This window comes from Ceratotherium simum, chromosome 3 (genome assembly GCF_057802395.1).
Source record: "Ceratotherium simum simum isolate JZ-2026a chromosome 3, ASM5780239v1, whole genome shotgun sequence".
Lineage (NCBI taxonomy): Eukaryota > Metazoa > Chordata > Mammalia > Perissodactyla > Rhinocerotidae > Ceratotherium > Ceratotherium simum.
The window spans coordinates 29,620,723-29,645,344 of NC_141902.1; the positions used below are offsets into that span (position 1 = coordinate 29,620,723).

A 24,622-nucleotide genomic window follows, 5' to 3' on the forward strand; every position below is an offset into this window, starting at 1 on the left:
GGTAGTTTTTTAAAACATTATTAACTTCAAATCATAAATGTCCCTGTTACATAAACAAAATATTTTATATTCATTCCTTTAAAAAAAAGAAAGAAGGGAAAATAGTTAAGTGACCAATATCCAAACACCTTAGATTATACTTACACCTAAACAATGTGGCTTTGTTTAGTGTATTTGAAATCAATTACCATCTGAAGCAAGAAGACCAAATACAGAACTAAAGATGGGTAGAGAGGAAGGGTAGTGGAAAGAAAAGTAGAATTTATGAACACACAATTCTATTGTCTGTGATTAAAGTCCTTTCCTTTTTAGCACCACATTAAACGATTTTACATATCCAGTCACTTAATGAAATCCAACAAACTCTTCAAGAGTTCTGGGGATCTGGTCTTGGTAGTTAATGTCATTAGCCTGAACTGCTCGGGCAGCCAGGCACTTGAGACTCATCTTCATTTGAGTTTTAAGTAGTAGTTCAGATACCCCAGTTGGACTTTTTTTCTAGTAGAGTCTTATTCTGTTTATTTGTCCTGTCAGTGTGAGTGCCAGCTTCAACTAGGATAATGATGATAGAGTGCAAGGTCAAAAAATCACTGATGGGCCTGTTGTACTGAACGATAATATGAAGGGCGCTGTTCTCCTCATTGTCCACAGCTTCCACCTCAGCACCACAGTCCAGGAGGAGCTTTGTGACAAGCGCGTTGGGAAAGCTACACACGTCATTGGTGTGGAAATCATCAACTGGAGTATTCGAGTTGACAGCTAGTTGCAGCAAGGTGAAACCATCGCGAGTTCTGGGATCAAAGTGAATCAGGTTGCAGATCTGCTTGTTAATTTTGCACTGATCTTCACTGTGCTGTTTTGGTGGAGATGCACACTAAATACAAAAAGGTATAGAGATTACATTCATAATTGTCCATAGCATTGTGGACATCCGCATCTGGAATACTTTTTAGTCTGTTCATTCTTTGTTCTATTTCCAAAACACTGCATCTCAAAACACATTCTATGTCTGGGGCCTTCATAGTTTCATTCAAATGTGTCATCTGTGAGAAAACTTGAGCAAATCGAAGAAGATCCTTGTGGGTATTTCTGTTACTCTTCTGTCTGAGGTGCAGGGCATGAAGCCACAACTTGACATACTGTTCAAATTCCATGTTATCCGCATATACAGCTCCCCTATAAATGATAGGATGGGAAACATCAATATTATCAGCACCTAAAATCCGTTCCTGAGCTATAAGGTCTTCCATATGAAAAGCATCTCTGTCTTGCCGAATGGTAAAAAACATGACATCTTAATCATTTTTTTTTATGAGGAAGATTGGCCCTGAGCTAACATCTGTTGCCAATTCTCCTCTTTTTGCTTGAGGAAGATTGGCCCTGAACTAACATCTGGAGCAATCTGCCTCTATTTTTTTAGATGTGGGATGCTGCTACAGCATGGCTTGATGAGTGGTGTGTAGGTCTACGCCCAGGATCCAACCTTGTGAACCCTGGGCTGCTGAAGCGGAGCACTCAAACTTAACCACTATGCCACTGGGCTGGCCCCTTAATCATTTTTAAGTGTACAGTAGTGTTAACTGTATGCACCTTATTGTGAAACAGATGTCCAGAACTTTTTCATCTTGCAAAACTGAAACTCGATGCTCATTATACAACTTTCCTGTCTGCCTCCCCTGCCCCCTGTCAATCACCCTTCTACTTTCTATTTCTAAGGGCTTAACTACTTCAGTTACCTCATATGAGTGGATCATGTGATATTTGTCTTTTTTGTGACTGGCTTATTCCACTTAGCATAATGATCTCAGTTCAACCATGTAGCATATGACAGCATTTCCTTCTGTTTTTAAAGCTGAATACTATTTCATTGTATGTATATGTCACATCTTTTTTTATCTATTCATCCCTCAATGGGGATTTAGGTTGCTTCTATCCTTTGGCTATCGTAAAAAATTCTGCAATGAACATAGGTGTGCAAATATCTCTTTGACATCCTGTTTTCAATTCTTTTGGATATATACCCAAAAGTCAGATTGTTATATCATATGGTAATTCTGTTTTTAATTTTTTGAGGAACCTCCATGCTGTTTTCCAGAGTGGCTGCAACATTTTACATGCCTACTAACAGTGCAAAGGGTTCCAATGTCTCCACATCTCCACTTCACTGCCAGCACTTGTTATTTTTTATGTTTTTGTATTTGTTTTGATAGTGGCCATCCTAACAGTTGTGAGATAATATCTCATTGTGGTTTTGATTTGTGTTTTCCTGATGATTACTGACGTTGAGAATTTTTTTCATAAGTTGTTGGGTATTTGTATATTTTCTTTGGATAATTGTCTATTCAAAACTTTTTCCCGTTTTTTCATTGAGTTATTTGTGTTTTTTTGTTGTTGTTAAGTTGTAGGAGTTCTTTATATATTTTGAATATTAATCCCTTATCAGATATATGATTTGCAAGTATTTTCTCCCATTCTGTAGGTTGCCTTTCCACGCTGTTGATTATTTTCTTTGCTGCTGTAGGGGAGGAAGAAATATTCCTCTACCCTTCTAGGTTCTTCTGGCTGGTATAAGAATTAAATTGATGTGAGACAGAATAGGAGAAAATCAAACAAGTTTAATAACAGGTACACATGGGAGAAACTGAAAAAAATTGAGTAACTCATTAAAATGGCCAAAGCCACTACCTTAAATACTATCTTCAGCTAAAGACAAAGGAGGTTGTGGGGAGTAGGGGTTTGGGACTTCAAAGGGGAGGAAGGCCATTTACATAGAGATGGAAAAGCAAATTTTCAGTAAATGAATGTTTGCAATACCTTGCAAAGACAATGAGACATGGAGAAGACTTTGATCAAATGGGCCTTGCTAGGTTTTTCCCTGTCCGTCACACTTAGTTCATATTATACTATAGTTACCTATGGTGATAGCTCCTTCCCGGAACAGGACCCCATCTGAAATTATTTTAGGTAGTTAGGAGAAAGGTCAAAGTTTCTTCCTGAGTCATTTGTTCTTAAAAATAATCAAGCCAAAAAGAAACATTTTAGGGTGGCAAATTCTTCTCCTCTACACTGCATAAAAGGTTTTAAATTTGCTGTAGTCCTATTTGTCTATTTTTACTTTTGCTGCCTGTGCTTTTGGCAACTTATCCAACAAATAATTGCCAAATCCAATGTCTTGAAGATGTTTTTCCTGTTTTCTTGTGGGAGTTTTGTAGCGTCAGGTCTTACATTTAGGTATTTAATTCATTTCAAATTAATTTGTATATATGGTGTAAGATAAGGGTGCAACTTCATCTTTTACATGTTGATATCCAGCTTTCCCAATACCATTTGTTGATCTATTTCATTCATCTTAATGGCTACAAAATATTCTATTTTATGGATATACTAAAATTTATTTAAATTTCTTCCTCTAGGGAGACATTTAGACTTTTCAAATTATATACTATTATAAATAATGGCTCAGTTGAATATATGTATATATGTTTCTTTGTGCACATGTGATAATTTGTCTAGGATATGTACCTAGAACTGGAAGTACTGAGTTGTAAGGGATAAACATTATAACTTTACAGAAATAATCAAATTCCTTCCAAAGTTGTAGCTTTTACACTCTATTATGAATACTATTTTCGCCATGACTTTGTCAATACAAGATTTTGTAAGCCTTTTTTTTTTTTTACCATTTAGATGTATATAAAAATATTTTTACTGCATTTTCCTGGTTAATAATGAATTTGGGCATTAATTCAAACATTCTCTTTTGTCTTTCCAGTTCTTACTTTTGCTGATTTCTCTTTTGGGTTATCTTTTTAAGCTGATTTTTATAATTATGTATATATAGACACACAGATTATATGAATTGAAAATATCTTCACTCTGATAGATTATATTAACATTTTGTGGTGTTTATAAGTACACAAAATTTAGTATAGTTACATTTATCAATCTTTTTCTTTAGGTTTTCTTTAGGTTTTCTCTTATGTAATACATCCTTTACAATTGATAGCCCACAATATACTATTTTTTCTTTTTTTATAATTTTAAACTTCTCTTTTTCACATTTAGTTATTTAATGCAACTGGAACTTAAATTTTGTATTGGTGTCTGATAGGTATCAATTTTTATATGGATATAAACTATCATCCAAATACTATTTATTGAATAGCTTTTCCCTACTGATTGTAATGTCACCTTTGCCACATATCTATCAAGTATCCACGTATGCTTGAGTCTGTTTCTGGCCTCTCTCATCCCTTCCATTGGTGGATTTGTCTCTCAGAGACAGCACTACACAGTTTTAGATGCAGTTACTATTTAGCATAGTGAATCCACCCTCTCAAAATATTCTACTTTAAGTATATCTCATTTCTGGTCTATTAACTTCCAAATGATTTTAGGATAAGTTGTCAAATTCCATAAAAACAATTCTAGGATATCAATTGAAATTGGATACAATTTATAGATTAATTTGGGAAGAATAAATAACTATGATTTTGATTATTCTAATATATGAACCCAGTATATATTTTTATTTAGTTACATTTTATTTTATAATATTTAGTGATATTTTAATTGTCTGATTTGTTATTTTGTCACTATTGAAATAGAATCTATTTTACACTATATTTTAGTAGCTTATATTCACACTATATTTAGTTGATACTGAAGTGGAAAAACAGCAGATTTTTGTATATTGGCTGTATATACAGCAAATTTTTTGAAATTTCATACCATTCATTCTTATTTTGTCTATAAATTCCTCTGACTGTCATAATTAGTTTATGTAGAAATCGAGCAGCAAATTGTTTTTCCTCATTCTTCCCAAACCAAAAATTTGTTGGTTGTTAGCATTTTGCCGTATCGCACCCGGCTAGAATCCCCAGTACAACGCTGGAGGAAGATATTTCCTTTTTTCCAAATTTATAGTGTTAGTTTCCAAAATATCATCATGGACTGTACTCTTTTACAGTTAAGATATATCTCTTCTATTAATAGCTTTCTAATCTTTTTTAAAATCATTAATGATTGTTGAATTCATAAACATTTTTATGCATACTTTGAGATAATTATCTTTCGTCTTTTAATCTATTACACTCGTGGATTGACTTAATATTGTCACATTTCTTTAAATTTTTAATTTAAATTCTAATTTGTAATAGTACAGCTTTTCTTTTGCTTTTGGTCTTTCCAGATTTAATTTGCTAGTTGTTGTTATTTTGTTTTGTTTTAAATTGTCCATTGTTTGACTTCCTCTCTTTTTATATTGTCTAAAACATTTTAGAATAAAATAAGGATAACTTAGCTTACTTTTAAAATCTAAATATAAGCTCCCGTACCTCCCACCATCTTCTCTACTCAATTGCCTGCTCACTTTTCAGGGAAAGCTTCAACATCATCTTCTGAGAGAAGCCTTCCCCCACCCTCCAAACTTGACTGAGACTCTTTGTTCTGTGACTCCATAGTAGCATATAGTGCTGTTTTGTAGTGTCTGTCATACAGCAAATTACTTAATTAAATGTTTGTATCTATCGACATTCCTATTAGAACATGAAGGGATCATGAAGTCAAGGACCATGTCTATCTTAATCACTGGAATATCTCTAGTGCATGTCTGCTGTAAAGTAGGTATTAAATAAGCGATGCTTGACTGACTGACTGATTAGATTGCAGGTATCTCTGACTTACCTTGTTAGATAAATAAGCTCATTCTTCTATGTAATTTTTAAGAGAAATTATTATCCAAAAGCTTGAGAGACCCTTTTATTCATGACAGAACGTAATTAATTAATTGCTTCTTTATATTATGCAGTGAGGAAAAGATTTAAAACACCAGACCACATATATCAGTCTTTTTTTCCCTATCATTTCTAATGAAACTCTAATGTAGCATTGAGATGAAAATAATCATTCAGTTCATTGTACCTTAGAGTCTGTTTATTTTTATTTTTTGTTCCTAAATCAATTCTTGACTGAAATTCCCATCAAATAGTCACTCACTCTAAATGTGTTTATTTTCCTTTAAATATGCCAATTTCCTATAAAATATGACCTTTTGTTTTATGAATGTATGTGGTTTAATTTACATAAATATCATTCTATTTTCTTTTCCTCTAATACAATTTATATTGTTTTATTTAGAGAGAGTGTATTACTTCAAACTGTTGCTATTATTGCAAAGTATGAGTAAACTCACTTTACTATCTATTTCCCAGATGATGGACAGCTAAACTGCTTCTAATTTCTTATTACCATAAATAATTTCATGATTAATATCTTTGTCCGATAGCCTTATGTAGACCTATGTAAGAATTTCTCCAAGATAAACACCAGAAGAAAAAATAACCCACTTGTGAAATTTACCCACTTAATTTCACTAAGGCATTTACCCAGTTAATTTCATTAAGTATTACAGATTGCTTTCCAGATTGACTCTACCTATCTAATTCCAAGTACAGAGCAAGATTTCCCATCACTCATGTCCCCGCTACAAAATTTAGTATTATTGACCTTTCTAAATTTTTGTTTTCATATGAAATAACATCTTGTTGCTTTAATTTGCTGTTTTTTCTGATTATCAGTGAATTTGTAGCTCCTTTCATATCTATAAGCTACTCTAGCTTTAAGTTCTGTGGATTATTCTTTAAGACCTTGGCCCAATTAAAATGGATTTTGCATGCTTTTCTTGTTGATTTGCACTGTGCAATACAGTAGCTATTACCATATATGGCTATTTGAAGGTTAACTTAAATAAATTAAAATAAATAAAATTGAAATTTTAGTTCCTCACTTACATTAGCCTTATTTCAAGTGTTAAATAGCTGTATGTAAATAGTGGCCACTACATGGGATAAGGCAGATATAAAAATTTCCATCATTATAGAAAGTTCTACTGAAGAGGAGTGATCTAGATATTAATCTCTTGTCAATGTAATACATTACAAATATTTATTTTGAATCTATCATTTGTTACTTTTATCTCTAGTTTACCTCATTGGACAAAAATTTTTGCTATTTGTATTCAGATATTTATTAAAAGGTTGCCTTTATTCATTTTTAAAAGATTTCTTTATAAGATAGCCTTCCTCAAACATAAGTTGCAAAGATATTCTTCACATTTTCTTCTTTTACTATCATATCATATTTTTCACAGTTTGTTGTTAAATGTTTCTGGAGTCCACCTTTGTATATATGGAAGGTAGGGACTCAACTTTATTTATCAATTAAATATTATGAATTAAAAATTTTATATGAATTAATTTCTCATTCTTCTGCTGGTGAGGTTTTATTGTGTAATTAATTCAAAATACAAACATGAAAACCTGCTCCCCACCTCTCCCATCCGCTTTTAGAATGATTAGACAAAAAGAGGAATTGAACCACATTTAAATTCCTTGAACATAATCAGATCACATCTTCCTCAGGGAGGTGGGGTAAGGAGGTAACATGTTTCTGCTTTTATACCCAAGAATTGGAAATGGTTATATATGTACAGACTTCCATGTTTTGTGGCTCCTTAAAAGCTTTGAACACCTTCACATTTTGATAATCCTATTAGAGTAACCATGCCTCGCCAATGAAGAATTTTTTTGAGAAGACTACATTTCCCAATCACCCTCACTGCCAACATGCAGGTATATGACTTAGCTTCCACCTATCTGATATATTTATCTGTGGGAGGCTTTTATTTGAAAATAAGTCATATAAATAATAAGACTGGAAATGGTAATTCATTTTGCTGGTACCAATAGGAACAAAGGTTGCTTAATCTGATTGTTTCAGAATCAAAAATAAAAAAAAAAAAAAAACTAATGGTCTCACAGCCAGTTGAAGACAAGAGAAGAAAGCAAGCCACTGGCTCTAAAAGTTTCTTCCATCTCCCTAGTGGATCTAACATCATCGGTCATGTTCCAACTATTATTGGTGCTAAAAGATCAAACCATCACAAAACACTTTTTTGTGAAGCATTATTTCCTCAACAGACAGAATTCCCATTAGAATCACCTACTGGGGATTCCCAGAATTTTTCAGCACTTATTGGATACTACCTAATCCTAACAGAAACTATATTAGGAAGTCCCCAGGTTGGAGTTTATATATCTTAGTGATCTGTTCCTTCTTAAGGAGTTATGAATTCAGAAGGCTCCTAGACATCTGGATATTTTCCCATCTGAACTCATTGCCCGTAACTGCATCTAAATTGGTAAGCAAAAGAGACATTGCAAACATAATAAAGTCAATGTATTTGCCTGTTACAGCCCACACAAAATGGTAAATGTTAACTGAATGTATTATAATCAGTCCTGAAAAGGCACAGTCTCAGGTTTGGGAAATTGTGTCAGAGATTCTGGAAAATGGGCCAGAAAGAGAATTAAACTCAGAGTTATGAAAATTAAGTGAGATGATTTAGGTGAAGTTCTAATACAAAGTCTAGCAAATAGCAGAACCTCAATGAATGATTGCATTTATTATCATTGAGGAAAAAAATATGAGCCTCCGTTGTATGCCAGGCATTGCTAGGTACTAAGATAACAATAAGTAAATCAAAGAATGCATAATCTTGGAAGGAAGGCAGAAATATATACAAATAACTACTTCACAAGTTACAAGAGCAGTACTGTGGGGACACAGAGAAGAGAAGCATCAATTCTGACTCAGTTTCTTTAGAGAAGATCCACTGAGAATGTATTATTTGACTTAGGCATGGAGGGTGAATAGGAGTTAGAAAGATAAGAGGATTCCTTTATGTAGATGTACGCGTTTCTTCTTCATAGGGAGTTACATTTCCTGAAACCATCCTTTCTAGAAGGCTTTGTAAAGAGAGCTAGGCTGCTGCTAAATTAAAACCATTAACACAAATAGCCAATTCTCAATAACCCATGCTAATTTAAGAAAATCTAAGCATTTTTATGCCCCAACAGGTAGATGTATTCAGGGTTTTGTTTTGGTGTTGCTTAGGCTCCGGTTGGTTCTAGGAAAGAAATTGCTAGCCCTCAAGTTGCTGATCTTTGAGCTCTGGTTTAGAAGCTGGGAAATGTAAAGAAGAGCTTAGAAAATATAAGTATGTGTTAGATAAAAAATACAGACCTGTCCTGCACTACTCTTAGAACCTGCATAACCCCCAGAAATGAGGAGATCACTTCAGTTTGGCTTTACTACAGTGAGCCCACCCCTAATTACCTCTACTTGTCTGTGCCTAGACTGCCTTTTCTTGTGTGATCTGCTCAGCAGCCCTGTCCGATTCCTCTCTCCAGTGGGAAGAGCAAAAATTCAATACCCACTTGCTCTTCATTGTAAGTCGGGCTTGAAAACAAAGGAAAGAAATGGAACTCTGGAAAGACTGGCTAGGTCAAAGTAAGGAAAGCAATTTGGACCTTACCATTTATCAGAGGAATGAGGAAAATGGAGGTAAGGAGTCAACAAAAGAGTGACATACTGTTTGTAGTGGTGGGGGGCAGTTATTGGGAGTGGAGAAGGCCTAGTGAGGAAAGGGATTGAGGAATCCTGAAAGCTGACACGTGTTAGTTCCTTCTTATGGAACTGTGAATTCAGAAATAAAGTGTTAGTTCTTGCCGTTTTTTTTTTAATACACTATAGAACACATAGTCTTGAGGGGCTCAGTAAGGTCACCTATGTTGACCAGAATCAGACGGCACAGTCAGTGCCCTCACTTCAGAAAGGTATCCAGGAAGGATGTTTGGTCAGGAAGGTAGGCTCCTTTTTAACAAGGAAAGCACACGTCCCTTAGCCTCTCTGCCCAGAAATCTTTAGTTTCTGTCCCAGAGTTTACAGAGGATAGAAACACATTCAAAAGGCAGGTGAACAGAATGGAGTCAGGGCTCCGCAAATGATACTGATCAGCTCTAAGCAACGTGTTGAGTTGTGGCGGGGGCCATGGTGTCAGAAACCAGGAAAGCACCAGCATCCTGAAGTTAAGACAAATTAGTTAATTGAAGACTTTTAACACCCAGACCACCTACCGAAGTAAACGTGGAGATCAGCAACCTCAATTCAGAGAAGACCAGAGCACCAGCTCAAGTCCTTGAACTTGATATAATTTTTTTTCCTAGAGGACGTTTACAAAATATTTCTGCTGTGGCAAGAAATACAGCAGGCTGGAGTAGGTGAGATTGTTCTTTTGACGTGAGAAGTATGGGGAAAGTAAATGGCAACATCCTATTAGTGTTTTCGTTGAATTTCAAAGTGTTTCAGATAAGAAACGAGTGTATGAAAACTTCCAAGGTCATGACTGAAAATATGAATCCTATGATATAATGATGAAAAAGTTCTTAAGCTTCTGTTATGCGAAACTGCTCTGGGCATGCAGGGATTTTCAGTTGTTGTCCAATGGTACTCTGGTAAACCATCAAATTCAGATTAATGTCAAAAGTGTATTTTTTGATGTCACTAATGTTACACTGTCACAGTTAAGGCTAAGGCTTAAGGCTAAGGCTATGCCTTAGAGCACAACATAACTTGTTGTAAGGAGAACAGAATCACGGCATAATATTAATTCCATGCCAAAGAAAGATCACGTATAAACTAGTCATGCAAGAGTTTTGCCTGCAACAGACAATTCTACTCAAATAGGAACACAATATGAAAAAATGACTGAGTGTACTAGTGTGATATGATAATAGGGCAACTTTTCCAACTATCAAAAACTTTCCTTTTTTTTCTTTTTTTTAATTGAGGTAAAATTGGTATACAACACTGTGTAAGTTTCAGGCATACAACATTATAATTCTGTATACACTACAAAGTGATTATTATATTAGTCTAGTTACTATCCATCACTATACAGTTGAACCTCTTCATTCATTTTGCCAACCCCCAACCCCCTTCCCCTCTGATAAACACCAATCTGTTCTCTGTAACTGTGAGTTTGGTTTGTTTTTGTTTTGTTTGTTCAGTTGTTTTGTTTTTTAGATTCCACATATAAGTGAAATTGTACAGTATTTGTCTTCTCGCATTTGACTTATTTCACATAATACCCTCAAGGTCCATCCATGTTGTCACAAAAGATAAGATTTCATTGTTTTTTATGGCTGAATAGTATTCCATTGTGTATGTATGTGTGTGTGTGTGTGTGTGCGTGCATGTATTACATATTCTTTATTCAACCATCAATGGGCACTTAGGCTGTTTCCATATGTTGGCTATTGTAAATAATGCTGCAATGAACATAGGGGTGTATATATGTTTTCCAGTTAGTGTTTTTGTATTCTTTGGATAAATATTCAGAAGTGAAATAGGTGGGTCATATGATGTTTCTATTTTTAATTTTTTGAGGCATCTCCATACTGTTTTCCATAGTTGCTGCACCAATTTAAATTCCCACCAGTGTACGAGGGTTCCCTTTTCTCCATATCTTCTCCAACACTTGCTGTTTCTTATTTTTTAGATAATAGCCATTCTAACAGGTGTGAGGTGATATCTCATTGTGGTTTTGATTTGCATTTCCCTGGTAATTAGTATTGTTGATCATTTTTTCATGCACTTGTTGGTCATCTCCATGTCTTTGGCAAAATATCTATTTAGATCCTCTGCCCATTTATTAATCAGATTGTTTGTTTCTTTTGTTGAGTTGTATACGTTCTTTATAAATTTTGGATATTAACCCCTTGTCAGATATATGATTTGCAAATATTTTCTCCCAATTGTCAGGTTGCCTTCTCATTTTGTTGATAGTTTCCTTTGTTGTGCAGAAGCTTTTTAGTTTGATGTGGTCCCATTTGTTTAATTTTGCTTTTGTTTCCCTTGCCTTTGGAGTCAGATCCAAAAAAAACTAATGTCAAGGAGCTTACTGCCTATATTTTCTTCTAAGAATTTTATGGTTTCATGTCTTACATTCAAGTCATTTATCCATTTTGAGTTAATTTTTGTGTATGGTGTAAGACAGTGGTCTGGTTTCATTCTTTTATGTGTGGCTGTCCAGTTTTCCCAACACATTGATTGAAGACACTGTCTTTTCCCCATGTATTTTTTTGGCTCATTTGGCATAAATTAATTAACCGTATATGTGTGGGTTTATTTATGGGCTCTCTATTTTCTTTCGTTGACCTATATGTTGTTTTTTAATGCCAATACCATCCTGTTTTGCTTACTATAGCTTTGTAGTATAGCTTGAAATCAGGGAGGATGATACTTCCAGCTTTGTTCTTTCTCAAGATTGCTTTGGCTATTTGAGGTCTTTTGGTTCCAAAGTGTTGAATGCATACTGTATTCAACTATTCCCTCCCACTCTTTTTTGACACCTAAACAGTGGTAAAATGAGTGTCCGCAGACATGTCTTTATATGCTGCTACTTTTATTTCCATGGGACAGACTACCAAAGAGTAGTCAAAGTGTCTATTTCCCTTTAACGGGTAGTAAGAAATTTATTTCCCCCCCAAAAATCTATAGTAACCTGAGTATTCTTTTCATCCCATTGTCATCAAATGTGAGTGTTACCTCTCTTTTAATATTTATCAGTCACATAAAAAGTGATATCTCATTGTTATTTTATTTTGTATTTTTCTGACTTCTAATGAGATCATGCATTTTCCCCACAGGTCTATTGGTTATTTAGAATTACTGGTCCATGAAATGCCTATTCAAGGTGGTTTTCTAAATTTTTGATGGTTATCTTTAAAAAAATAGTTAAGAGGAATTATTTCCAGGTTGTGCATATTAATATTTTATCTGTTATATATTTTGAAATCATTTACTCCTTCAAACTTTTGCCTTGAACTTTAAAGAGGTTGTACCGAGCCCCTCTGTCCTCCCAGGTATTCACACTAAAGGATCTCATCTACAAAGACACAAAGCTTCAGAAGATGGTAGTATCACCTTTGACCTATGAAGACAAAGCATATGCCTCTAAGCTCATGGATTGCTTAGGAGAACCAAGAGATATGAATAGGTTATTGCTTATAAGCTAGGGTTAGAAGTAGAGAGTTTAGACTATAAGTCCTCCTTCTTAAAGCAAACAGAGGATAACCCTAAATTATAAAGTCAAATGAGATTATTTAAGGAGCTAAAGGAATGAAAAAGCTTGGCATCCTCCATGGTATTAGTGCTTTCTTCTTTCTTTCTACAGATCATCCCAGAACAAAGCATACAATGGAGTCCAGGGAACAATTAAATCAGTCCCAAGTGTCAGAATTCGTTTTGCCGGGACTGATCAACTCCCAAGATATACAGTTTCTTCTCTTTGCACTCTTCTCCGTTATCTATGTGGTCACCGTTTCGGGTAACCTTCTCATTGTGGTCACAGTGTTTTACATCCCAAACCTGAACACCCCCATGTACTTTCTCCTTGGGAACCTCTCCTTTGTGGATATGACCCTTGCATCCTTTGCCACCCCTAAGATGATTGTGAACTTGGTAAAAAAGCATAAGACCATTTCCTTTGCTGGATGCTTCACACAGATCTTTCTCCTTCACTTACTGGGTGGAGTTGAAATGGTACTTTTGGTCTCCATGGCATATGACAGATATGTGGCTATTTGTAAGCCCCTACATTATATGACCATCATGAATAAGAAGGTGTGTGTTTTGCTGGTAGTGATCTCATGGTTCTTAGGTCTCCTTCATTCAGGGCTTCAGATACCCTTTGCTGTGAACCTGCCTTTCTGTGGTCCCAATGTAGTGGACAGCATTTTCTGTGATCTCCCTCTGGTTACTGAGCTTGCCTGTGTAGATACCTGTATTGTACAGATAGTCATTGTTGCCAATAGTGGGATGATCTCTCTGAGCTGCTTCATTATTTTGCTTATCTCCTACAGTCTGATCCTCATAACCATTAGGAGCCACTCTTCTACTGGGCAGTCCAAAGCCCATTCCACTTTGACTGCTCACATCACAGTGGTGATTCTCTTCTTTGGTCCATGCATCTTCATCTACATCTGGCCCTTCAGCAACCACCCTGTGGATAAGTTCCTTGCTATGTTTTACACCATTGTCACCCCTATCTTGAACCCAATTATCTACACTCTGAGAAACAAAGAAATGAAGATAGCCATGAAGAAACTGTGGAGTGCTTTTATGAGCTCTAGAGAGGATATTTAGGTTAAAAATATAATTTAGATAGAAGTAGGGTATTTTAAAAGCTTTTAAAGGTTTCTTTTAAAAGTTGTTATTGACCCACACAGAATAAGTTAAGTAAAACACAACAAAATTATAAAAATTAGACATTCACTGATATTCTGAATATAGAACCAACAAAAAAATAAATAATAAATGTTTTTAGACTTTTTAAATGATGCTGACTGAATTATAAAAATTGTCAAGTAAAAACTCACTTGTATTTAAGAAGAGTTGATAAATATATGCTTTATAAAGGTATTAAAATGATATTGGTTGTAAGGAAAAATAAAGTGAATCCTCAGAAAATCTATCACATTTTTCGGCAGTAGGAATGATTTGGCACCTGTTGTGGGTTCAAGGTTGGTTCTCCATCTTCTCAACAATATTAATGTCCAAGTCAGCACTCACACATGGTGCCTTCTAAGAAAACAGTAACTTGGGGCTGGCTGGGTGGCGTAATGGTTAGGTTTGCAGGTTTGGATTCTGGGCTCAGACCTACACACTGTTTATCAAGCCATGCTGTGGCAGGCATCCCACATATAAAATGGAGGAAGATGGGCACAGATGTTAGCTCAGGGCCAATCTTTCTCCGCAAAAAAAAAAAAGAGTAACTCAGTTTCAGTATCTCCCTATACTATCAAAGTATACTCATTTTTCTTGTTGCTTCCAAAATGAGAGGTTTTGTAGATGCCTTTAGGGCTGCTAATATTATAAAATCTTACTACCATTTTTCGACTCCAAAACTTCTCAATTTCAGAAACTGTGTTGCTAACTCCAAAAATAAGTTTCCAAAATTCAGAAAGATACTGATTTTTTCCTTAAGAGTAATTTGAATTTAAAATATGATATTTAATAATCAATTACCTTATGCATGTTATTCTTTTCTAGGGAATTAATGTAATGACATTTGGATAGCATCACATCACTACTAATTCCTATTAATAAACCAATTCAGTGGTGTTTCTATAGCTGCGAATTTGAATAAATTCAGTCATAATTTGTCATTTAGCTCTCTCTGTAATACATGGCATTGATATATGAGATAAAAATCACCAGTTGTAGAAAGTTGTTTTTTATCTTTTTAATAAGTCTAATTGTAGGCAAAGTGGAGTCCTGACAACAAAAGAAAATTAATACATATATTTGTGTGTTATTTTCTCTACTTTTACACATCATTTAACCACAATCACAAAACTAGAATTTAATGATGACGGAAGACCTTGAATCTTAGGGAAGAAATTTCAGGTAGCGGCAGCAACTGTTGTTACAGAGACAAAAGGAAGTAAGAAAATAATCCTGTGTATTCCCTCAATGAAAACAAATAATCTGAATAACACATAATAAGCAAATGTTTTGTTTAACAAACGACAAAGCTTCAGAACTAAACTCAACTTTTATAAGAGATAAGTCTATTATACCATGATCAAGCTATCTCAGAATACATTTCTCATAAATTCCAAGTACATTAGGAATCATTTCCTTATGTTTCATTGGAAAAAGTAAATAAGTATTCCCATTCTACAAAGCAAATCAAAAGTTTGTGAACATGAACAATAGTGGAAATAGAAACAACATAACAGACAAGCACATACATTTATTCTACTATAAATGCACACACGTCAATGCCTCCACTACTATCCTCCCAGTCAAAAGATAAATATGTTAAAAAATAGCCGGGGAGCTGTAGGAGATTTTCTGAGTCAGCCACAACAACTACTAGAAAGTAGGAAAGAAGCCATGGCATTTGGAAAACTCCCTTGTGTCCCACAAACGTCAGAGTTCTATTTGACATGTCTATGACATATATTCTTATCCACTGCCAGAGGAGGAAGCACAAGGATAGCTTTATACATAGACCACATACAAATGTACACATATTTGGTGATGTTCAATCTCGCCCAGAAGATCCCTTCCCCAAAATCTTCACTCAGTATGGTTTGCCACATGACCTGAAATTCCACTACTTTCTGTCGTTAGTTTAGTGATAAAATCATTTCCATTTTAAAAATACACTATTTAAATATACAAAAATACAAATGGTAACATATTTGCTTGTTTTCAATTATGCATATCATACTATGAGTGAGTTTAGTTAACTCCTGTTTTCCATGACAACCAGCTGAGATCAAAGGCCTGGGGAAATGATGTCCTGACATGTGTGGAGACTAGCAATAGATAGAGACAAAAGTAGAGAAAGAAAGGGAAAATGGCCTAAAAGACATAAATTTTACACATTGTATAACTTTTGAGACATGTTTTGATCATACTGTTATAAGATTTAAGGGCACTGGCCAATAGGATAACTTTGAAAAGAATTCTATCTGTGTGACTGGAAAATAGGTCTAACTATAAGACACCGCACCTGAAGATTTTGGGTTCTAGCTGGAGTCCCAGAATCTGCAGGCACTGCCATACACTGCAGTCACATTCCAAAAGGTACCAATAATCTCTATTCCACACAAAGACTGTGAATTTCCACGGCAGCTCAATTCATAATCACCAACACTTAAAACAATTAAATGGATAATAAAATTGTGATCTATGCATATGTTCAGCAATAAAAAAGGAACAAACCAGAGGCGGGACATCCAGAATGGCTGTGTGAGAAGTTTGAAAAATCATCTCCCCAGAAAAACAGCAATAAAACTGGACAAATTTTTCAGACAAAAAAATAAATAAATAAACCCTTTAAAGTCTCTGGAAAATGACCAGAGGGCACACAACAAATTGAGAAATAATTACTCTAGAAAATCTACTGGATCTCAGTAAGAAAGGGGGCAGTCTCTGACATTTAAGCCAGAGTCTGCTCCTACTTCTCCCAGCTCTGTGTGGTGAAAGTTCTTTACTGAACAGGTGGGGCACCGCATAAGGTCAGGCAACCCTCATTGTCCCTCTAAGCTCTAGACCTGAGACAAAGAGATTCCATTCCAGGTAGACCAAGGCAGACCTTAAGAGCTGGTGACTCTCATATCCCCTCTTGGCTCTGGCTCCATGTTACGGAGGTCTGCCCAGGATGAGCATGGCAGACAAGAGCTTGGAAGCTCCATGGCCCTGATTAAAGAAGCTGACTTTATTTGGAGAACTACATGGAAAATCCATATCCAGGGCCTATTGTTTAAAATAGTAAAAATCACAGTGGGAACATCACTAACAACCTTCCAAAAAGAAAGTATTATAAAGGAATACTATGAAAAATGACAAGCCAACAAATCAGATAACTTACAAGAAATGGACAAATACCTAAAAACACACAAGAATAAATAGAAAACCTGAAGAGAAATACAAGAAATAAAAAGATTAAATTACTAATTTTAAAACTTCTCAAAAAAAATGTCCAGGCTCTGATGGCTTCATTGGTCAATTCTAGGGAATATTCAAGGAAAAATAATACCAAATCCAGAAAAAGAAAGCACAAAATAAGAAAACTACAAATAGATATACCTCATTGATACAGACCCACTATATACTACATACCAGAAACATGCTTTAAATATAAAGACATAGGTTAAAAATGAAAACATGAAGGGGAAAAACAAAGCTGGACAACTGACATCATTCAATTTCAAGACTTACTGTAAAGCTACTATAATCAAGGCAGTGTGGTATTGGCAAAAGAATAAACAAATATCAATGGAACAGAATAGAAGGCCCAGAAATAGACTGACATAGTTATAGGCAACCGATCTTTGACAAAGGAGCAAAGGCAATACAATAGAGCAAAGACAGCCTTTTTAACAAGTGGTGCTAGAACAACTAGACATTTATATGCAAAAAAAATGAATCTAGACATAGAACTTACACCCTTCACAAAAACTAACTCAAAATGGATCACAGACTTAATGTAAAATGCAAAACTATAAATATCCTAGAATATAATATAGGAGAAAATCTAGATGACCTTAAACATGGCAATGACTTTTTAGATACAACACCAAAGCCATGATCCATGAAAAAAGTTATTGATAAGCTGGACTTCATGATAATTACAAACTTTTGCTCTGCAAATGGCAGTGTTAAGAGAACAAGACAAGCCACACTGGGAGAAAGTATATGCAAAAGATATATCCAATAAAGGACTGTTATCCAATAAACACAAAAGACTCTTAAAACTCAACAAAAAGAAAAAAACACAATTAAAAAATGAGCAAAATACCACAAGAAAAACCTCACTAAAGAATACACACAGATGAGAAATAAGCATATGGAAAGATGTTCAACATCATATATCATTAGGGAATTGAAATTAAAACAACGAGATACTACTATACAGCTATTAGAGTGACTAAATCTAAAACATTGACAACATCAAATGCTGACAAATATGTGGAACAACTGGAACTTTCATTCATTGCTGATGGGAATGCAAAATGGTACAGCCATTTTTTAAGACAGTCTGGCAGTTTCTTACAAAACTAAACAAACTCTTACCATACGATCCAGCAACCATGCTCCTTGGTATTTACCCAAATGCACTGAAAATTTATGTCCACACAAAACTCTGCACCCAGATGTTTACAGTAGCTTTATTCATAATTGCCGAAACTTGAAAGCAACTACGGTGTCCTTCAGTAGGTGAATGGATAAAAAAACTGAGGTACATCCAGACAATGAAATATTATTCAATCCTAAAAAGAAATGAGCTATCAAGCCATGAAAAGGCATGGAGAAAACTCAAGTGCATCTTAGTATGTAGTAGAAGTTGATCTGAAAAGATTGTATACTGTATGATTCCAACTATATGACATTCTGGAAAAGGCAAAACTATGGAGTTAGTAAAAATATCAATGGTTGCCATGGGTGAGGAGAGAGGGAAGAATAAATAGTTAGAGCACAGAGGATTTTTAGGGCGGTGATACTATACTGTATTTTTAGGGCAGTGAAAATATAATGGTGGATAGATGTCATTACATATTAGTCAAAACTCATAGAATGTTCAACACCAAGAGAGAAGCCTAATGTAAACTCTGGACTTTGAATGATAATGATGTATCAGTGCAGGTTCACTGATGGTAACAAATGTTCTACTGCTATGTGAGATGTTGATTGTGGAGGAGGTTGTTTGTGTGTATAGGGGGGCAGGGGCGGGAAGTATATGGGAACTCTGTATATTCTACTCGATTTTACTGTAAACCTAAAACTACTCTAAAAATAAAGTCTATTTTTTAATTTAAAAAGTAAAATGATGGAAAAATATATACCGTACTAACACAAATCAAAAGAAATCTTCAGTGCCTATTTTAATATCAGACAAAGTATATTTTATCATTATACTTCTATTTCTACATGATGTACACCTGAAATTTATACAATGTTATAAACCAATGTTACCACAATAAACAAACAGAAAGTATATTTTAGAGCAAAGAATATTACCAGGAATAAAGATTGCCATTTAATACTGAGACAGAGGTCAATTAATCAAGACATAGAAGTTTAATTATTCATATCCCGAATAACAGAGGTTTAAAATACATGAAGCAAAATTTGATAGAGCTGCAAGAAGAAATAAACAAACAAAAAATTATAATTAGGGACTTAAATACCTCTTTCTCAATAATTGATAGAACAAGTAGACAAAAATTTGTCAGAAATGTAGTAGATCTGAAGAACACTATGAACCAATTTGACATAATTGACATTTATAGATCACTTTGACCAAAAATATCAGAATACTCCTTCTTTTAAAATGTACAAAAATATTTACCAAGTTAGGCCATATTCTGGGCCATAACTTAAGTCTCAATAAATTTTAAAGGATTCATGTCATACAGAGATTTCTACATAAATGTTCATAGCAACTTTTTTATGATAGCCAAAGACTGGAAACAACTAAAATTTCCCTTAGCAGATGAATTGATCAGTAAATTGTGGCATATACATACAATGGAATATGCTTCAGTAAAAAGAAGGAATGCACTATTGATACAACATGATAATTATCAAAGTATGCTGAGTGAAAGAAGTCAACAAAAAAAGAGTAGATACTACATGATTCAACTTATACAAAACTCCAGAAAATGCAAACTAATGTATAGGAATAGAAAGCAGATAAGCAGTCGTCTGGGGAGGGAGGATGTGTGGAGGGATGGGAAAAGGGGATTATCAAGGAACACAGAACTTTTGGAGGCTGATGGATACATTCACTGTCTTTATTGTGATGATGTTTTCCTGGTTGAATATATATGTCAAAATTTACCAAATTGTATGCTTTAAATACGTACAGTTTGTTGTATGTTAATTATACCACAAGGAAGTTATTTAAAAAATCTGAAAGATCAAAATAAATGTATTTTAAACTAACATCAATGTCCTTTAAAAAAAATCTAAAGATATCTTAATAATTTGACACCCAATGCAGAACTGTGAGGATCTTGGGGTAATCATAGATGCTATTGACACAAATCAGTCAGCTGACCAAGATTACCTGCCTCTTTAGACAGCGTTAGGCATGTGCTAGGACACTCCATCCATGTCAGGGTTTTCCCTTGGTCGCCGTATATTACATTGGTCAGGATATGATTTCTCATGCAACTGGAACTAAAACTTTAACTGAATTTGATGGTATAGATCTAGTTAGAGATTAAAATTGCATAAGACATCTCTTTAGTATTTATAGCTTAAGTGAAAAATAATTTAAAACTTCACTAATGTTTAATGCATAGCTGCTTTATATGTAATTTTTGTTGTCTCCCTGTTCTGATTTCCAGAATATGCAAAAGTTATCACTCTTGACAAAGAAGTCCCTAAGAGATGTCCAATGTAGATTATTTTCATGATTCTTATTCTCTCCAAAACATAGAATAGAAAAATTTCACCCAAGGGGTTCTTTCCAGCGGTGAATATACACCATGGTGAGGGAAAGCTCTTCCACAGATACTGTCTTCACCCAACCATGGATGTCATCTCAAGCATACATCAGAAGAGAAGAGGGAAAAACAATCTGATATTAGAGGAAATTCGTGTTTAGTAAGTTATCTCATGCTCTTTGTGACTCTCTTCTTTAAAATATTTTTTTTAATATTTCTATGTATATGTTTCATGCATGCCCACTTGCTTGGAGTAGAGTATGACTTGTTTATCTCTGACTTTTAAAGGAGATAATTTACAGGTTTTCTCCTCCTATCCTATTCCTACTGGAATTTCTATGTTCTCTTTGGCAGTGGTGTACATGCACCATAATACAGTGCCTCAGAGGTGCACTCAGGCCTGCTTTGGGAGATCACAGTTCTCTGACAGCTACTTGATATTAGCAACTTCCAGCTATCCTGCCTGAAATGGTCCTTGCCATTTAAAAAGATAAAGTTTTTCATGTCGGATAGAGTACTGTTTGCTAAGATAACTTTTAACACAGAGGTAGAAGGAAGAAAAGGTATATGTCCAGTGATAAGTTATATGAAACTCAGTTACTATAGAAATAAGATTCAAAATCATAACCTGAGAATAAAAGGCAGGGAGCTCAAGCTAATGGAAGAAACTTCGACTACCTCCCTGAGTACCGCAAACAGTGAAGATCTCAGACAATCTATTAAATTCTCTGAGTCCAAGTTTCTTCTTGTAAAAATATAAATGTTGAGAATCTCACAGTTCTAGGATTATTATTATTAAAAAAATCTTAATGGAAGGCATTGAATCTAGAAGGGGGTGAAAAATGTGTTGCTGTATTTTAACACTCCTAAAAGAGTAACTCAATTTGTCTCTTTTCCTTAATTTTTCACTTTGACTAATCCCAAAGTTATCATTATCCCCTTTGTGAAAATTCTCCCTGAGTTACAGGTAAGAATTCCAAAGGTACTTTAGTAGAATGTGCTATTGCCTCTTGTAGGTCTTCTTAAAATACTAATACCAATTCTGGACAAAAGCAGAAGTGAAGTGTGAAAAAGTTGTTAAGCTACTAGAAATAAAGCAGTGTGTCTGGTAATTCTTTTGCATCTGCTCCTCCTATAGGATTGCTGAGTATGTGCTTGCTAATTTAGAGAAAACATAAGAAGTAGGTATTTTAAAGAATGTTGATTCTATATATTTTGCTTACAGAAGGTAGTTGGCTGTTCACTAAGATTGTTGCCAGTAAGCTTTTGAAATTGTACTGTTTTAAGTTGCATTTTAATGAATAAAGAAGGGAAATAACTAATATTTATTAAACATGCACTTAGTACCAGAAATGTTCATGTGTTTCTGTATATTTTCTGACCCATCTTCACAAGTCTATTAGATTGAGTGCTCTCTTTTCACAGAAAATGAGATAAATGAGAGAAAAATGAAAACAGAAATAGATTTAGCTCAAGGTCACAAAGTCAACAAGTAATACAGTTAGATTTCAGACCAGATCTGACTGCCCATCAAGGGATGAATGGATAAAGAAGATGTGGTATATACACACCACAGAATACTACTCAACCATAAGAAATGATGAAATCTAGCCATTTATGACAAGATGGATGGACCTTGAGAATATTATGCTAAGAGAAATAAGTCAGAGGGAGAAAGTCAAATACTATATGATCTTACTCATAAGTAGAAGATAAAAACAACAACAAACAATCATATAGAGACAGAGATTGGAACGGTGGTTACCAGAGGGGAAAGGAGGAGGGAGGAGGGCGAAAGGGATGATTAGGCACATGTGTGTGGTTATGGATTGTAATTAGTCTTTGGGTGGTGAACATAATGTAATCTATACAGAAATTGAAATACAATGATTTACATTTGAAATTTATATAATGTTATAAACCAATGTTACTGTAATAAAAAAAATTAAAAAAAACTAAAAAAAATTTTAAAAGTCCATGGTTTTTCTACTAATTGTCCTAAATATTGGATTAATGATGATAAGCAATATAATTAATCCACCAATATTATGAAATATTAACAATTTCAAAACTGATGAAGAACTGTATTATTTTTTATTGGTAAATTGTTCTCTAGAAATGTACATATTCCTCTTTTAGTAAATTCCTCTCTCAAACACAGTTGAAATAGTGCTTTTGCTTTTAGCTATCTTCTATGTCATTTATTGTAACAGATACAGAACTAATTATTAAAAACTAATCCTGGAATGGTTTGTCTTGACAAAAATTAAGTTTCAAGGTAAAAGTCAAATTGTTCAAGTTTCTCAGGGGACATGTCTATTGAGTATAATATCAGGATATTTTCTTTAGAAACTAAACAAATCTCTATTATGGAGGATACGTTTATTTGTAACTTGTGAGACTGTTATCACATGTCCCCTTTTCCACAGCAAATGTTTGATTTACCTAATTTCTTTAGGAAGATCTTTGTTTCCATCCTTAATCTATGCTGCTGACTTCTCAGCATGAGGGAAGGGGAAACTAGTGCTCTACGTCTGTAAAAATTTGCATTTTTCTAACTTTTATGGCAACTTTTTGAAAGCTAGGGATTTCCTATCATCCACTAATATAATTGAAGGTAAATATTTTCTATTGATAAGCTTGAGTTGTAAGAAGCTTCTATTCAGAGTTCACATCAGAATCTGAGTCTGAGTTACCTTCCACTTTCATTAATCCCTTTCTCACATAACTCTCCACTGACATCTTTTCTTTTTTTTTTTTTTTTGTATTTTTTTGTTTATTGCAGTAACATTGGTTTATAACATTGTATAAATTTCAGGTGTACATCGTTATGCTTCTATTTCTGCATAGATTACATCATGTTCACCACCCAAATACTAATTACAACCCACCACCACACACATGTGCCGAATTATCCGTTTCGCTCTCCTCCGTCCCCCCTTCCCCTCTGGTAACCACTCTGTCTCTATGTGTTTGTTTGTTGTTGTTATTATCTACTACTTAATGAGTGAGATCATACAGTATTTGACCTTCTCCCTCTGACTTATTTCACTTTGCATAAGTGAAATACCCTCAATGTCCATCCATGTTGTCACAAATGGCTAGATTTCATCGTTTCTTATGGCTGAGTAGTATTCCATTGTGTATATATACCACAGCTTCTTTATCCATTCGTCCCTTGATGGGCACTTAGGTTGAATACACTTAGTTTACTAAACAAAACTTTTTTAATTGTGATCTTAATTAATGTTAAATTATGTGCTTGATTTTGCATCAAATTATCAAGCCAAGGTATTTATTATATGGCTTTCTATATAGCTTCTCTCCTAAAGATTGTCCCAACATGTATTTTAGAGTAATAAGTAATAAGTAAAATTTAGTTTTATGATGTCTTATAGAATAAGATCAATTGAGGCTTGAAGGAATTATTACTTATAATACAGACAAACTATAATTTTGTATCATGTCATTTGTTCTGGATTTCGATATCTGTTCACCATCATCTTCCTAGGTAGATGACTTAAATTTTAGTTATTATTGTAATGGTTGTTGGTGGTGCCTCACCCAGATTCTTTTTATTGGAGTGGTGGACTGAAGCTACTTTCCAGGTGACACCACAATAACTTTTTTTAGCCTTTCCTTTTGCTGTCCTGCTTCCTTCATTCGCTTTTGTGAAAATACCTTCTCAATTAAACATTTGCATAAGAATCCCATCCCAAATTCTACTTCTTGGAAAGCCAGTCTTAGAT

The 24,622-nt window shown here is 34.4% G+C and overlaps 1 protein-coding gene across 1 annotated transcript; it reads left to right on the forward strand.

The window, feature by feature from the left end:
• Nucleotides 1-13,101: 13,101 nt before the first annotated feature.
• On the forward strand, nt 13,102-16,072 carry LOC101389945 (olfactory receptor 4K17). The gene is made up of 2 exons (XM_014780382.1): nt 13,102-14,041; nt 16,032-16,072. The coding sequence occupies exons 1-2, from the start codon at nt 13,102-13,104 to the stop codon at nt 16,070-16,072; spliced, it is 981 nt and encodes a 326-aa protein (XP_014635868.1).
• The last annotated feature ends 8,550 nt before the right edge of the window (nt 16,073-24,622 follow it).